General features: G+C 41.0%; 1 protein-coding gene across 1 annotated transcript in view; it reads left to right on the plus strand.

Moving 5' to 3' along the window:
* Positions 1–934: 934 nt before the first annotated feature.
* Positions 935–16,468, plus strand: part of cenpf (centromere protein F) — an 18,918-nt gene continuing 3,384 nt past the window's right edge. The window contains exons 1-36 of the mRNA XM_023424986.1: positions 935–982; positions 1,692–1,866; positions 2,030–2,155; positions 2,561–2,631; positions 2,833–2,969; positions 3,158–3,249; positions 3,324–3,597; positions 3,784–3,986; positions 4,145–4,270; positions 4,401–4,529; positions 4,763–4,885; positions 5,193–5,328; positions 5,433–5,562; positions 5,687–5,966; positions 6,384–6,590; positions 6,972–7,180; positions 7,477–7,606; positions 7,873–8,151; positions 8,400–8,987; positions 9,148–9,321; positions 9,597–10,456; positions 10,591–10,802; positions 10,894–11,041; positions 11,157–11,310; positions 11,498–11,609; positions 11,711–11,970; positions 12,071–12,179; positions 12,300–12,505; positions 12,703–12,921; positions 13,287–13,430; positions 13,821–14,010; positions 14,092–14,189; positions 14,364–14,405; positions 14,602–15,741; positions 15,844–15,973; positions 16,079–16,468. The exon at positions 16,079–16,468 is cut by the window's right edge and continues 195 nt beyond it. Of these exons, the coding sequence (XP_023280754.1) occupies positions 1,705–1,866; positions 2,030–2,155; positions 2,561–2,631; positions 2,833–2,969; positions 3,158–3,249; positions 3,324–3,597; positions 3,784–3,986; positions 4,145–4,270; positions 4,401–4,529; positions 4,763–4,885; positions 5,193–5,328; positions 5,433–5,562; positions 5,687–5,966; positions 6,384–6,590; positions 6,972–7,180; positions 7,477–7,606; positions 7,873–8,151; positions 8,400–8,987; positions 9,148–9,321; positions 9,597–10,456; positions 10,591–10,802; positions 10,894–11,041; positions 11,157–11,310; positions 11,498–11,609; positions 11,711–11,970; positions 12,071–12,179; positions 12,300–12,505; positions 12,703–12,921; positions 13,287–13,430; positions 13,821–14,010; positions 14,092–14,189; positions 14,364–14,405; positions 14,602–15,741; positions 15,844–15,973; positions 16,079–16,468 (7,990 nt within the window). The 5' untranslated portion in view covers positions 935–982; positions 1,692–1,704. The remainder of the gene's footprint in view (positions 983–1,691; positions 1,867–2,029; positions 2,156–2,560; positions 2,632–2,832; positions 2,970–3,157; positions 3,250–3,323; positions 3,598–3,783; positions 3,987–4,144; positions 4,271–4,400; positions 4,530–4,762; positions 4,886–5,192; positions 5,329–5,432; positions 5,563–5,686; positions 5,967–6,383; positions 6,591–6,971; positions 7,181–7,476; positions 7,607–7,872; positions 8,152–8,399; positions 8,988–9,147; positions 9,322–9,596; positions 10,457–10,590; positions 10,803–10,893; positions 11,042–11,156; positions 11,311–11,497; positions 11,610–11,710; positions 11,971–12,070; positions 12,180–12,299; positions 12,506–12,702; positions 12,922–13,286; positions 13,431–13,820; positions 14,011–14,091; positions 14,190–14,363; positions 14,406–14,601; positions 15,742–15,843; positions 15,974–16,078) is intronic.

Here is a 16,468-nt window from a genome sequence, read left to right on the forward strand (position 1 = left end):
CAAGCATTTGTGCACGGCTGTGGTGGAAGACCTGCAGAGACAATTCGGCACTAGTCGCCATCTGAAGTCTAAGTTGATATTGCAGGGTCCAGTGGTGGACACCACCATCGTTCAGTCTTTGCTAGTCCAAGATTTGTACCTGTAAAATACCCCAGCAATCGAAAAACACACTGACTGCACAATAAAGAGAACAAACAAAGAAAATATGCCATAAACCTAAATCCAGTTCAGTCAACAAGTGTTCACATCACACACACAGGCCTAACAATAAAACAGTAATAAAAACATTGCCGAAATAAAATAGTCAGAAATTGATGATCGATTTATCGATTTAATGACTCCTTTTGGTACTGAACATTTTTCAATACCCAGTATACATTTTGTTTGTTACCAAAAAAGTATTTAAGTTTGACCTCTGGTGGCAACTGGCCTGTGTCTGGTTTTGATTTGCAGAAGCAAATTTTTCTGCCAAACAACAATGTTTTCAGTGCAAAAAACTACCAAATTTCCTAGACCATAGCATGTGAATCTAATGTTTAACTTGGCTCATGAGTTCATGAGAATTTTGACCCCATGTCATTTGCATGAATTTGAGTCCTGAACCATTTATGTTTTTGTCCCCCAAACAAACTTCTGACTGAACACCAGAAAGTCCTGTTATTTCTGTTCAGTCTATCTCTGCGCATATAGAAGACAAAAGTCTCTATTGCTGTGTGTTTTAGGCATGGGTGTATTATAAGACCATGGTGTTCGGAGGTTCATGGACATCCTGTCTGTGATCAATGTGATATTTACAAAGTCACACCACTTGGTGGCACTGCTGTGACGGAAGCAAACCAATCATCTGCGATCTTTGACTCTGACGTCACACGAGGTAGCCAATGGGCATGTAGCTGAGTGGATCGCGATTTCCTCCGGTGGAGTTTGAATTTTCCAACGAGCACCAACAGTTTGTGTCTGCAAGTGGAGCGTCGCGCCCAAAGTAAGTGTAGCTGCCTTCGTAAATTTTAGCTTTAAGTTAACGGCAACACGTCTTCTCACAACACATTTTATTATATATCTTTGATTAATACCAATATTAACGTTGGCTAACATTACTTGTTGTCATGTTTGCCAAAACCATGTTTCCCACAGCTCGATTAACGTTCAGTCTAACAGAAACGTTTATACATGTCGGTAACGGAACGTTTACGGTCCATTTCAGGTTCATAATTCATAAATATCTCAGCGTATCTAAGTAACATCAAAACTTACGTGGTAACATTAACGTTAGTTAACGTTTCGTTAGACACTTGAACTAGCTGGTATTTTTCTAACATCACAATGCCCCCACGTCGGTAAAAGGTAACGCTAAGGGTATAAACAACACGTTAAGGGTACTGTCAATCTTAAGGCATGACATTTTATTTGTAAATAAATTTGTAAACAACATCAGGCCAAGTCGTTAGTGATGTTGTCGTTTTCTTGTTACCATTAACTCGCTTAATTAGCAAACGCTAACTTGTGTTTAATAGCATTTCATTTTACGTGACTTTATAATTGAAGGAACAGAAGACGCTAATATTTGATCATTTTAACGTGTTTAACTATCCTATTATCTATTATCATCATAACATCTCTCACTGCTGAGTTTTCGTTAGGACAAAAACAGTGTGCAGATTTGCACCCTTTAAATAAATTTGTCTGTTCAGTCAGGTTATAAACATGAGCTGGGCGGTGGAGGAGTGGAAGGATGGACTTCCAGGGAAAGCCCTGCAGAAAATCCAGGAGATGGAAGTCCAGCTGGATAAACTGAAGAAGGAAAGGAGCCAGAAACAGTTTCAGCTTGACTCCTTAGAGGCTGCCCTGCAAAAGCAGAAACAAAAGGTCAGTGCTTGAGAGGAAAAGATTAATCAAATTTGATAAACTGATTTAGTATGGATAAATGAACTATATTGATTCCCCTGGCGGGAAATTACTGTTGTTGTGGTCAGAGGTTGAAATTCTTCCTAAACATACATCTGTTAATTTTCTGTTTCTTTCTGTCCAGGTGGACAGTGAACGTACAGAGACCTCTTCTTTGAAAAGAGAGAACCAGTGTTTAGTAGAGTCATGTGACTCTCTGGAGAAAAACCGTCAGAAGGTCGTTCATGACCTCGGAGTCAAAGAGCAACAGGTTAGTTACTAATGTAAAAGAGAAATATTTGCTGCAATTTATGGCTATTTAGTTTGAAGTTAATCCAGTACTACAGCACAAAGTTATTTTTCAATGATAATTAACTGATGTTCATGTTCATATTTCAGAGATGTACTTGAATGAGCCAACAAACATTGTATTTTTAGAATCAAATTTATAGAAAGTAAACACATAATTTTGTATGTATGCTGTATTATAACTATTACACAGTAACTGAAGAGCAGCTCCATGTCATGCACTACAATGATTGCACAAACTCACCAAGACACATCAAGTGCAGTAATGGCAAGAAAAAGGAGAATGAAGCTGAGGATGTACATGTCTGGAATTAACATTAATCTATACTTCCCTCTGATCCTAAATGAATCCTGTTCCTGAATCTAGGTGAGCTATCTGGAGGGTCAGCTTAACACCTGCAGGAAGACCATAGAAAGACTGGAGCAGGAGCTCAAGAAGTGAGTTCACTTAGTTGTCTGTTGAAATGGAGTTTTAAGTTTGAAAGTAGAGTGGTTGGATTTGTAAATGTTGCTCCTGTGAGTTGGTGTCTTGTCAAGTGCTCAATACATCATGCTTAAAATGACTGTATATAAACTGTTTAACTGACTATTGGATGATTTGTGATGCAGTCTCTGTTTGTTTTTTTTTAATCTGCCCAGGTACAGAAATGAATTGGATCGTTCTCAGCCGGCTGGCTCTTGCTCCTTGTCATCCTCCTCCTCTGAGATTCAGCCTTACACCACTCCACAGAAAAGTTTCTCTACCCCAGCTCCTGTTCCAGCCTACAGACAACAGGGTATTTCAGTCATCAATTGTATCTCAAAGTTCCTGCTGTATAGATTTAAAAAAAAAAAAAAAAAAGTTATTCAATTCTTTTCTTCACCTCAGATGTTTTTTGGTTTCCACCTATATCATCTATTGGGATTTTGATCCTGGAGGGGATTTTCAATTTACCCTGACATGTAAACTGTATGTGTGCCATAGATAATAGACTAGAGGAGCTTCAGGAGAAGTACAGCCAGGAGGTAGAGGAAAGGAAAAAGCTGGAGACTGAACTCAAAGTCTTGCAGGTTAAAGTGAGTACATTACTTAATTATTATGTGTTTGTTTCTTTGTATTTGGCGATGTTAACTTGCCTGTTGTCTTATAGCTGTTGAATCAGTCATCAGTCAGTGTAAGCCACAAGGACATTGCTGCCCGCCAAGCTGGATCTTCCATATTCCCATGGCAACAACAAGATCAGGCCCACAGCCGCCAGTCTCAGGATGCAATGGAAACCCCTCTGAAGAGGCGAGGGGCATCCCTGTGGGACGCCCATGAGGAGACACCTATCAAACCCAACCAGAGAATGAGCTCCTCCAGAGCAGCACAGAGTCCCAGTGGATCCTATCAACAGATGGAGCAGCTGAAGACTCTCAACCAAGGTGGACCGTTTATGATATATTTCTGAAGTTAATGTCTTGCTTAGTGTTTGGACTCTTTCCCGTGAAATAATAAGTAGCTACTTATTTGCACATCCACTACATCTGAAAATCAGTTTGCTCCCTTTGAGTGTGACAATCCTGATCCTGTCCAGCAGGGACTTGATTTTTTTACTGTTTCTTCATCAGAGCTGCGTGGCCGTGTGTCAGAGCTGGAGAGAAATCTGTCCAATCAGGAGAGGGAAATTCGTAGCCAGGCCGTCAAGCTGCAGGAACTGCACACCCAACTTAACCAGGCCCGCAAAGACTTGACTGAACGGGACAGAGACATCGCCAAGACTAGCCATGAGCTGAGTCAGGTTACAGACAGACACCAGCAGGCCGAGGCCAAGGTAGGCTTCCATGAGTAGTACATAGAGACTTAATTTTTGTGGGCTAGATTTTTTGTTTATTTCACATAGTTTACAGTAGAAAAGATGGCTAAAAAGCAAATGAAACATGTAAATAACTGGCAAAGATTACTAAAAATGTTATTGCGTGTTGTTCTCAGTGTTCCTCAATTGAGCAGAAGCTGAAACAAGTCACAGAGGAGATGAACTGTCAGAGGCACAATGCTGAAAGCTGCAAACGAACCCTGGAGCAGAAACTCAAAGACCAAGAGAGAGACAGTCAGAAGGTGCAACAATGTGGAGTTATACCATCATTAGGCCATAATGTTCTTAGGTTTTATCAGACACTATAAATAAAAAAAAAAAGCACTTTTGTATTTTAATCAAATGGTTTTTTCACTTTTATATTCCTTCTAGGAGCTGGCCCAGCTGCAGAGTTCCCACAATGCTTTGGATCAGCAGCTGAACCAGACCAGAACCAAGCTAACACAAGAGGTCCAACAGTCCAAAAAAGACTACAATGTACTGCAGGCTGACATGGAGAAGGTAATTTTGCAACCTCTCTGTCCTACTTCGCAGTTTTCTTCATCTACTCAAATTCTTTCTTACTTCACACAGCCATCAGTTTGGGTGATAACTCACTGAGACCTTCTTTGTGAGGGCAGCGGATACACTTCTATGTATTACGTTGTCATTGTGTTAATTTGTGTCTCATGTCTCAGACTTTGCTCTGCTCTTGTATGTAATTGTTCCTTGTCTATCCCCTTGCTCATTTCTAGATGGGTTTCCAGAGGAGAGGGATGGAGAAGGAGGTGGAGGAGCAGAAACAGAAACTGCTGAGGTCAGAGCAGAGCCTCCAGGCCAGCCAGACCAAAGAGCAGGACCTCCGCAAGAAAATGGAGGTTGGTTGCCTTTTGTAGAATATTGACTTACTGTGATGATGATTTAACATCTCACAAGCAAGTCTGCTGATACAGCTTTCATCTGTAGTTAATAGCTGAACAGCCCTTTCTGGCAAAGAAAAAATTTAAAAAATACCACCAATGTCATTACATTTTAACCAAATTACCAAAATGTCCATATGTATTTATCTCAACACTTAAATTTTTTTTTCTTTACATTTCTTGCCATCCTTTTTTTCTCCCGGTCTTCAACTGTCTGTCATCATCTTTTGCTGTAACTTCTCTCCACACTTCTTCCTCCCTCTAGGAGCTGCAGAAAGAGAAGAACAGTGTGACTGTCCAATTGGATCAAAGCAGCAGACGTTTGTCTCAGCTAGAGGAAGAGAAGAAGAGTGCAGACCAGAGCCTCAAACGCACACAGGGGCAACTAGATGACCTCAAAGGTAAATTTGTAGCACGAATGGCAATGGCAAAGGGTAGCAGTTATTTTAGAGAATTATCTGAACTTATCACACCTTTTTAATCCGATTGTCTTTTTGCCCTTCAGCAAAATCAGAGGGACAGTTAGAAGAGCTGAAGAAACTTCAGTTGAAACTGGAGCAGCAGACTCAGGCTTCAGCCCGAGAGCTGGACAACTTGAGGAAAACACTTTCTGATGCAGAAACCAAAAATGACAGGTAAACATAGATTTACTGTACAATAGCAGAAAGCTATGTTACCATTGCTACTTTGTAACTATATTATAATCTATGTTACCTAACTTGATTTTTAATCATTGTAAATATTTTTTAATCACCGTAGATCTCAGAATGAACTACAGAGACAGAAACAGGAGACAGAGAGGGTGACCAACAGGTTGATGGACCTAGAGAAGGAAAGCCAAGAGCTGAAATCCAATCTCACTGCGAGTCAGAGTGAGTGTAAGGAACTGAAACAAGAACATCAAGCTTTGCTGGAGTGGAAGAAAGAGAAGGAGACCATGATTAATGAAACTGAAGCTGTGCAAAAGGAGCTCAGGGACAAAATTAACAACTTGGAGAACAGTCTCAGCTCCCTGAATGAGACTAATGATGAACTTAAGGTAAGCTATATTTGTGTGTGTGTGTACATGTGAAGGCCATTGTATATTATTCACATCATTTTCATACTTATCAAACCATACAGTGAGCTGCATACCCCAAAACCTGTTACATTTTGTGTGGGCTTTCATTTCACAAATAATTAGTTTTAATACAGTCAGAAACACAGAAAAACATGACAAAACACAAACCTCTGTGAAGGATAATTTATTGTGACAGTCATCAATCAGTGTAGCCCAGTGCATTCTAGGATGTTTTTTTGTTATTTATTTTCATTATAACTTGTGAAAATATGTTGATCTAATGCCATCAAGTTTTAGAGTAAGAAATAAAATCAACCCCAAAATTCAAGTAAAACTAACAGTAGTCTTTAAATAGATTACCCCTCACCCTGAATACATCTCCTGTCATTCTTGTAGAAGCAGCTCATGAGTGTGGAGGCAAACAAGGCAAGTCTGTCCGCTCACATCGATTCCTTGAAGGGAGAACTCCTCAACAAAAGCACTGAGTTGGAGGAGAGAGAACACCAGTACAAGGAGCTCCAGTCTCAAATCTCTGAGGCTGGACAGAAGCACACCAAAGACCTGGAGAATGTTGGTGTGCAAGTGGCACAGCTCGAAGCTCAGGTGACTTATATTGCTTTTCAATATATTTTTTGGGGGGTGGGGAGGTAACCTTCCAGGTTGAAAGATATTTTTTTATTAAAATATTTGAAGATATTGAATGTGATAATTAAAAGGCATGGCATCCTTTATCTTTGTGTTTTAATCGGATAATAAATAAATAAATCTCTCAGCATCACTGAATTGCTCTACATTTTTATTCAGATTTTGATCTATTCTATATCCAATTACATTTTTAAGTTTGACAGGACCTGAAGCTATAGCCAGTTAGTAAACCCATTCCTAACCAGCACTTGTTGAAAAACTAAATCCTTATTGGCCTTGTGTGTATGTTTTTTTTGTTTGTTTATTTTTTTTATTATTATTTTTTTTTTACCTGAACAGGTCAAGAATCTGGAGTTGCAGCTGCAAAAGGAAATAACTCGAGCAGAGGAAGCTGAGAAGACAAACACTCAGCTGCTGGACGAGCACCAGGCAGCCTGTGACCTGGTCCGCTCCAAAGACCAGCTGGTGGAGCTGGGCCAGGCTGAAATCAGCCAGCTGAGAGAGAGCCTCTCACAGACCACTGCTCAGCAGGAGGAGCAAAATGCCAGGTGGGGGTTTTATTTGTTGTTTAGTTCATAATTTCATATTAACTCTTTTTCCGATAGAACGGCCCTGAGATAAATCCTACCTATACAGACATTATAAAGTTTAGTTTTTGTTGAGACTGTGTGTGAGAGCTCTGCCTCACTGTCACATGACTTTGCAGGGTTTAAGAGGTCACTGGATACAGCCTTAAAGATGCCATAGTGCAGTATTATATGAACACTGTGTCCCCATTGTTAGACTAAAAGCAACTTGCTTTTAACATCCATGTTTTCTGTCTTTTCTGTCTAATCCATACCAGGTTGGCGGAAGAGAAGGCAACCTTGCTAAAGCAATGTGAGGAGAGTGTTTCAGTGAAGATTGAAGAGACAGAGCAGATCAAGCTGCGGTTTGAGGAGTCTCAGCAAGATCTGCTGTTCACCAAAACTCAGGTTTGCTTTACCGGACTGCAACAGAAACGTATTTAAGTTTACTGATTATTTATTCTTTTTTATTCCTTTGGAGCTGATCCAATGAAAACCTTATGATTAAAGTAATTGTCTGGCACTTGATGAAGAGTATTATGACTGAGAATACTGAGTGTTTAAATCTAATCTGCTGACTTACTTTTTTATACTTTTAACTTGTGTTGCGTGTTATTCCTTACTTTTGTCCTAACCAATAGAAGCCTAAGTTTTTATCTTCCTTTCATGTTTAGGTCAGTTCCATGCAGCAGTTCCTGAAGGTCCAGGAGCAACTGGGAGCTGAGTTGCAGAAAGAAATTAAGATACTATCAGACAATCAAGAGGAACACAAAAAGATATATGAGAAAAAATCAGAAGAGCTCAAACTGTTAGAGGGGGAGCTGAAGGACCAACAGGGTCAGACAGAAGAGAAGGAGAAGCAGCTCGGAGAGGCTGAAGCTCAGATTTTGTCTCTTGAGAAACAAAAGGCTGAGCTGGAAAATGTAATGCAACAGATGAAGAAAGAAACAGAGGTAAAATACTGTTAGATTTATTTTGCTATACTGTGATGCAGTGTTGTATTTTATCCTTTTATTTACCATAGTTATCTTCAAGTGCACAAATAGTCTTTATCTATACTTGTACAGATGTACTTGTACTTTACTGTGTAAATCTGTTTCCATTAGTCTCACACACAATTCAAGTTTCTTGCATACACAACTGCAGTTGTTCAAATACAAATATGAAGTTTAATTCCATTCTTGCTCTGTTTCTTATGAAGACCATCCAGCATGTTGAGACCGAGAAGATCAACCATCTTCTGGAGCAGATATCTTCCTTAGAAGAAATGGTGGCTTCAAACAATGATGCAGCGGAGAAGCTTCCGGTCTTGAAGAATGAACTGGATGTGGTCAACCAATCGCACACTGACCTTAAAAAGTCTCTAGAAGCTCTTGAGAAGAGTCACTCCTCTACTATTCAAATCAAGTCCAACCTGGAGAACACCCTGACAGAGAAAAGTAACCTGGTCTCTGCTTTGGAGAAAGAGGTCAAAGAGCTCACAGACAAGATGAGTAAAGAGTTGGAGAGTCACGCTTCAGAGATTGAGAATTTCCTCAACAAAGAGAAGAACCTTAAAGAGCAGCTCCAAGCCACTAAGCAGTCAGTAACTGCTGCCAAAGCTGAATTGAGTTCTCGTCGAGAGGAGATCAGGACCATGAAGACAACTCTGTCTGCTGCTTCACACGGGTTGGAAGAGAGAGACAACACAATAAAGAGTCTGAAGGAGAAGCTAAATAAAGCGGAGGCAGAGCAGGCCAAAACCTCTGATCTCCTGAAGGAGAAGATGGCCGCCATGAACAAAATCAAGGTAATTTATTCCCAGTTATGTCTTGGACCTTACATGTTAACAATCTTATTACATATAATCTAAATCTTTCTATAGTTATGTTTGCTTCTTTAGGATATTTTAACAAATAAACTACGATATAGTATGTTAAGTCATTCTTCATTTAATTATTCACATGCAGGTGCAGCTGGAGATGCTGCAAATGGACTTGGAAGACAACGAGACAGCCATGAACACTTTTGACAGTCAAGTGGAGGAGCTGAAGGGAACTATAGAGTCACTGGAGGCCCAGCTCGCTCAGAATGAGACCCAGATGTCTGACATGGAGGCCAGGCTGGAGGACAGCAAAGCGCAGGTAGGGCTACCATCTTACACAAGTCTCTCAAAAATCGTTCTGTGCCACAGTTACTGGACTTAAAATGGAGATTCATTATCATCATTTTTTAGAGCGCAGTATTTTAACACTCCAATCCATCATCATTTTGATTTCTTTTCATTTCTGCGTTTTTAAAACCATTTTTATAAAATTCAGGGACCACCAAATTGACATCATCTTTACCAGCTCCTGTTGCACTTGAGGGAAGAAAATATCTTCTATGTGACTAAATCCAAATTCTGTAACCTTTTCAGGTCTCTGTCTTGGAATCCCGCTTAGAGGAGGTCCAATCCCAGAACTCTGTGCTGGAGACACAATATGTCACAGCTAAGGAGGAGTTATTCGACAGAAGCTGTGAAATAACTCGTCTGGAAGAGGACGCTGTGAAAGGAAAACAGCTTGAGGAGAGTGTTGCCGCATTAGAGTCTAAACTCTGTCAGATCACAGAGGAAAACATCAAGTTAGAGACAGCGTTCAGGCAGATAACTGAAGACAAAGATAATGATCTCAACCAGTTTCTCCAGGAGAAAAACATCTTTGAGACTACTTTGAAACAATTAACAGACAACAAAGAGCAAGTAGAAAATGAAATCATTCAAGTAAAGGAACAGCTAGAGGCTTTAGAGAAGCTATCCGAGGAGAACAAACAACTACAGACCACAGTTGAGCAGTTAACTGAAGAAAAGCTCCAAACAGATACAAAGATTGATCAAATGACTGCTGAGAAACTTGACGCTGAATCAACCGTTAGACACGTCACTGCGGAGAAAGCCCAGCTAGATGTTACCCTCAATCTGATAAATGAGGAGAAAATCCAACTTGAGGCTAAAATTAGTGAACTAACATCTGAGAAAAATGATTTGGTTACCAACTTGAATCAAGTAGTTGAGGAAAAGCTTCAGCTGGAAATTAACTATAGTCAACTGACTGAAGAGATCATCGAACTACAGTCTAGTGTGAATCAAGTAACCGAAGAGAAGCTGCAGTTACAAGAAAGCACTGAGAGGCATGAAAATGAGGTGGCGTCACTTAAAGGGGAGAAGGAGAGCATCCAGCGCTTGCTCCAGGCCTCGGAGCAGGAGCACCAGAGGACTGAGGAGGAGAACAGAGAGAGGTACAGTACATCTTTACCTGCTCTAAAGGTTGTGTGTGCTTCTACAAGTAAATGCATTAGTATGTATGTTAAATGGTTTTGCCTTTAGTGTTTTCTACTATTATTATTAGCTGGAATTATATGTTTTATCACAGGAGCCACCAGTTTGAGGCAGAGCAGGCCCAACTGCATCAAAAGCTGGCGAGCTTACAGAAGGAGCTGACTGTGTTCAGGCAGCAGTACGAGTCACTGTTGGAGCAGGTGGGCGAGCAACAAAGCACCATAGAACAGCTGTCAGAATCACAGAGAACCGAGGGACCAGGAGAAGAAATCAGCCACATGGAGTCTGAGGAGACAGACATTGGTGGTGCGTGTAAACCAAAACGAATGTTTTTCATGAAACATTTCTGCTACTTTAATTTGAATTTGTACATTTATGTTGAATCATCTCTTAACAGTTTCCCCAGTCAAAGCAGAAGGACAGATTGATGTGGAGCTAACACATGATTCAAGTACAAATACTGAGTCCCTTCGAGTTAAGCAGCAGCTGAGCCCTGTAGTGTCTGAACTGGGTGAACTTTCACACCAGTCTGACGAGGCTTTCAGGTACAATGAGTTTTGTACTAATCACAAATAAACAACTATATGTTTGTACTATTATTAAATGTTATATGTGTTTTATTGTGTGATAAGTAAATCTCATGTCCCTAAATCCTGGTAGTGAGACAGAGCCGGTCTTCAAGGAGGAAGTCATTGATCGAGAAGTGATCCAAGAACATGTGGAGGAGGAGAGGCAGGCATGTGTGGTTGATGTAGAGGAAATGAGAAGTAATGAGGAGGAGCAACTACACCACCAAGAGCAACCCTCAGATCAGGTAGAAAACAAGTATTTCAACAATGTATTTGGCTTCATTCATGATGCTGTCATTGGTTTAACTCGGGTTCGGGGATACTGGTCTTGATTTGATCAATTGATTTGTCTTTGGCTTGATATTTAGGAATGTTCAACATCTATGTGAGCATTATTATTATGGCCTTTTTATTTTGTCTTCTTTCTTGCAGGTTCCTGAAGACAGCAGTCGTCCCAGAGATGTTCTTGAAAATGACCCTGAAGTCTGTGAAATGTCTCGACCCATGTCCTCCTTGAGTGAGACCAAAGAATTAAAATCCCCTGGTGAGGAATTAAATTGTGCTGGTAACTGCAGTTGCAGTAATTATGTGTTGGCTTATATGCATGATGTTTGAATAACCTAGAAATATCAATGTGTCTATCAGCGAGAGACTTATCCAAGGGACAAGATGACCTCACCCACTACAAAGAAATGATCACAAAACAAGAAAATGAGCTCCAGACCCTGCGCTTAGAGTTTGACCGTCTGAACTCTGAACTGGCACTGAGAAAGGAGCTGACATCTGAACTGGAAGTCCAAGTTACAAACTTGGAAAAGAAAGTTCATGCAGCAGAGGAGGAGGCACGTAGTGCAGCACATAAACTGAACATTACTCTGGAGGAGAAGACGGACCTTGCTGACCAGGTAGGGGGAAGCAATTGCACAATGACAAATACCTCACACATTGCAGAGTAACAATAACATTATTTAAGTATGAGTGATACTAATGTGTGCTTATGTTCAGTTGGTGCGGCTGTCAGAGGAGAGGGAGACGTTAACTCTACAGCTACAAACAGCTAAATGTCAGCTGGCTGATGTTATAGAGATGCTGGAAGGACTGGAGATGGCCAAAGGTAAATACTGTCCTAGTTTACTGCATATGAGGAAGTCATTTCACCATTTCACATTGTAATGATTTTAAACTTTAAAATGTGGTTGTGAGTGCCTATGAATCAATTTTCTTGGTTCTGTAGGTGGATGCGACGAGAAGTTCCTTCAGCAGGAGAGTGAGTTGAAGAGGGTTCGCTCTGAGAAAGCTAACCTGGAGCAGCACATCCTGGGCATGGAGTCTGAGCTGGAGACCATGCAGGAGGAGAGGACCAGACTGCAGGATGAGATGGAGACTAAGAGGAGGACTTGTTCAGGCATGGAGCAGCAGATAGAAACACTCATGACAGAGGTGAGCAAAGCTGGACATCAAAATAATGTAAGGGTTAAGTTAATGCACATGTATTGGGAAATCATTAATTAACTGATTTTTCCATTATTCTTTGCGCAAAAACTGACAACACAGCAAGATGTTATGGAACATAGTGTGTATTTTAAGGTTACTGATCAATCAGAGTGACATAACTATTCTGAATATAATTTCCTCAGACAAGCCAGCTGAGGTCTGAGCTTGTGTCCTGCACTGAGGAGCGAGATGAGCTGAGCCAGTCTTTGGGGCTCTGGAGAGAGAAAGTTCACAGTCTGGAGAAAACGAACTGTGACACCAGGAACCTAATTTCCATCCTTGAGGATGACATCAGAGCAGGGAGGAAGGAGTATGAAGCCCTGCAAGGCAACATGGAGAAACTGAAGACAGAGAGGCAACAGGTACATACTGTACATGAAAAATAACAAGAGGGTGGTTTGAGTTGAGTCTGGGATCAGGGTACAGGCCAGATTACCCAAAGTAGGCTTTTATTTACATGTAGTTTACAGTTATGAGTCCTTCTCTGTTTGCTCATGATTTTCAGTTCTGAGTGTAGCAACATAAATGCTGAGAGAAACGCCTCTTTGATTCTGTTGGCTAAAGACATGATAACATCTTAAAACATCAATGCATTCTCATGTTTGATCATAGCATATCTAGACTACTAGTTGAAACCCATGTGTGGTAAAATGTCCTCTGTTTACTTATTGTTGATGTTTCAGGATTGTTCTCTAACTCAAAGTTCATCCCTTGTCTTTCACTACAGCTGTGGGAGCAGATTAACGTGCAGGAGCAGGCAATCTCTCAACAGAGTGGAGAAAGAGAGGAGCTTATTGGCCATCTCAACCAGATCAAAGAAGACCACAGCTCTGTCAATCAAAACACTGAGTCCATGGTCAGCAAGATACAGGTGAGGAGGACGTTTGATACAAATGTTATAATATGTGGTATATTATCTCAGTAATTCAATGGATGTGTTGTTTGTTTGTTCCAGATAGCACTCAGTGTTTCACATGCTATAGGATAGTAGTAGAGGCTCTCAGATGGTTCACTTTCTCTTCAGTTTTCTTAAATAGTATCAAGGAGAGTCACACCCAGACAATATGTTTGAATGGGGCCTAATGTTTGACCTAAACCTCTGTTACATCCCATCTGTTCAAAATAATGCTAACTACATTGAAAAAGTGGATGGAGGAGACTGTTTGAAACAAATGCATATAGGTCTTGTATCCCTTTCAGCAAAGATCAAAAATAATTTTCCCTCTTCGTCATGAGCTTCCTTTCTATTTTCTTCCCCAAGGCTTTAGAGGGAGAAGTGAACCGTCTTTCACAGTCTCTAGAGTCCTCTCTACTGGAAAAAGGAGAGATTGCCTCTCGTCTGAACGCCACACAAGATGAGGTCCAGCAGATGAGGACTGGTATTGAAAAGCTTCAGGTCCGCATTGAGTCAGATGAACGAAAGAAAAAGAAGATGGGAGAGCTGCTGAAAGGTGACTTTTCATATCTTTGGAAATGGCATGACCTCTTAAGTTTTGTGATGTGTTGGCCTAAACGTGACTGTATCTCTGTAGCTGCCCAGAGAAAGTCAGACTTGCTGCAAGATCGCATTGATGCCCTGGAGCGAGAGAAGGAAGATGTAGAGCAAAGTCTAGAGGAAGCTTTTCTACAGGTATTCTGTCCAAAAACATCAGTGTATTTTTCTTACATTAAGACAGTATTTCTTTCACTGTTGCAACTTATTTTTGCCAAGATAAAATTCACATGTGGAGGGGTTTGATCAAACAAAGGGTAAGAAAATCTGCTTATATTGTATTAAATACAAATATTATATCCTTTTATACAGGCTGAGACAGCCAAAGCTGAGCTGGAGGAGGAGAGGAGAAAGGTACTTTTAAACTAGTCTGTTTGGCTATTCGATGCCCTGTTCCATACTTTATGACACATTATGTCAACCAAGAAATATATCAATCATTTCTTTCATGCTCTGACTTTCCATCCTTGACTTTTTTTTCCTTCTCTCTTTGGCTTGTCTCCTTTCACAAACTCTGCTGCTGTCGGTCTTGAACCCTCACAACTCTCAGGTGGAGGAGGAAAAGGCAAAGCTCAGTGAGAAACTATTGGAGCTCTCTGCCATGCTGGAAAGCCTGAGATCTGAGAAACAACACATGGAGAGAGAGTTGGAAACAAAACACAGAGAGATAGAGGAACTGAAGGCTGCTAAAGAAGAGCTGGAGAGAGGATTGGAGAAGGCCGAGGTAGATAGGAGAGAGGAAGAGGAGAGACACAAATACAGGGTAGAAGAGCTTGAGAAAGGGCTGAGAGAGGAAGCAGAGAGACAAATTAGAGAAGTTGATGGCCTCCAGGAGCAGCTGGAAGCCTCTCGTCAGAGGGAGATCTCACTTGAACAAAAGAGCGCAGAAACAGAAGGGGAGAAAGACAGGGTGCAGTCTCTGCTGGTAGAGTTGGAGAAAGAGAAACAGTGTCTGCAGAGTTCTCTGGAGGAGTGGCAGACAGAGGGAGACAGGCTCCGCTCTCAGGGAGACGAGTGGGAGAAGGAGAGAAACAACCTGAGGGCCCGTATTGAGGCTTTAGAGGGCGAAATTAAGGAGCTTAAAACACTCATAAAAGCTAAAGAGGAAGAGAAAGACGTTTTAGAAAAGGAGTGGGAGGAAGAAGCAAATCAGAGACAAGCCTCAGTGAAATCCTTCTCATCTCTTATGGCAGAGAAAGAACAGATAGAAGGAGAAAATGGACGAATGGTAGAGGAAAAAGAGAAACTGCAGTCCACCTTACTGTCAGTGGAACAAGAGAGAAATGAGCTGCGCTGCACTCTTGCTTCTGTAAAAGAAGAGAAGGAAAGACTAGAGCAAGAGAGGGAGGTGGTTGCTAATGAGAAAGAGAAGCTTCAAACTAGACTTTCTTTGATAGAAGAGGAGAAACATGACATGCAACAAACTCTTTCTTCACTCAAGCAAGAGAAGGAAAGAATAGAGGAGGAGAAACAGAAGTTAGAGGTTGAAAAACAGGAATTGCAGTCTTCTCTTTCTTTGATTGAATCAGAGAAAGAGAACCTGTGCTCAGCTCTGTCTGTACTGGAAAAAGAGAAGCAAAGAGCAGAAGAAGAGAAAGAGAAACTCTCAGAGAGCCTCCAGTCTACTGTTGCCTCTATGGAGAAAGACCTGGAAACACACAAATTGTCCGTCGCACAATTCAATGAGCAGGTACAAGGATCAAGATCTTAAAAAAAAAAAAAAAGTAATAAACTAAACTCTGAAATAATCGTCACCAGTCTTACCACTTCACTCTCTGTCCATCTCCTCTAGGTGTCAGATCTAACATCTCGTGCCGCTCGTCTGTCCAAAGAGAGAGACTCTGCTCTCAGCAAGATGAATCTTTGGATGAAAACCTGCAAACAGCTGGAGCAAGAGAAGCAAATGATGTTAAACAGCTCAGGTGCATATATGATTAACAGAATTAACTTAGTCTTCATCTATAATCGTAATCTCCACAAAGTGCTGTTGGATAATTTTGTTAACTTTAAACATTTTTGTGTTTCAGGAAACAAAAAGAGCACTGAGGAGGAAAAAACCAAGGAGATGAAAGAACTTAAGGCTGCTCTCGATGAAAGGAAGAGTGAATTAGAAGAAAAAGATAAAGAGCTGGAGGAGATGAAGAGTGAGTTGGAAGAAGTGAACAAACTTCTGGAGGAGAAGAGCACAGAGGCTGATGAGAGCATGGATAAATACTGCAGTCTGATGGTTGAAGTTCACAAACTGGAAGAGGCGAACAATGCACTGACCAGTCGGCTGGAACAGATTACCGTTAGCCAACGTGCCAATGAGGCTAACATTCATTCTAGCAGTGCTGTCAATGCTCATCTCCGGCGCTCAGGAAGGAAGTCTTCCTCGAAACATCAGGGAGAAAAGATGCATGAAAACATGGAGAACA

The sequence above is a fragment of the Seriola lalandi genome, unplaced genomic scaffold (assembly GCF_002814215.2).
Source record: "Seriola lalandi dorsalis isolate HSWRI2012SDOR001 ecotype SW California unplaced genomic scaffold, Sedor1 jcf7180002054763, whole genome shotgun sequence".
NCBI classification, from domain to species: Eukaryota; Metazoa; Chordata; class Actinopteri; order Carangiformes; family Carangidae; genus Seriola; species Seriola lalandi.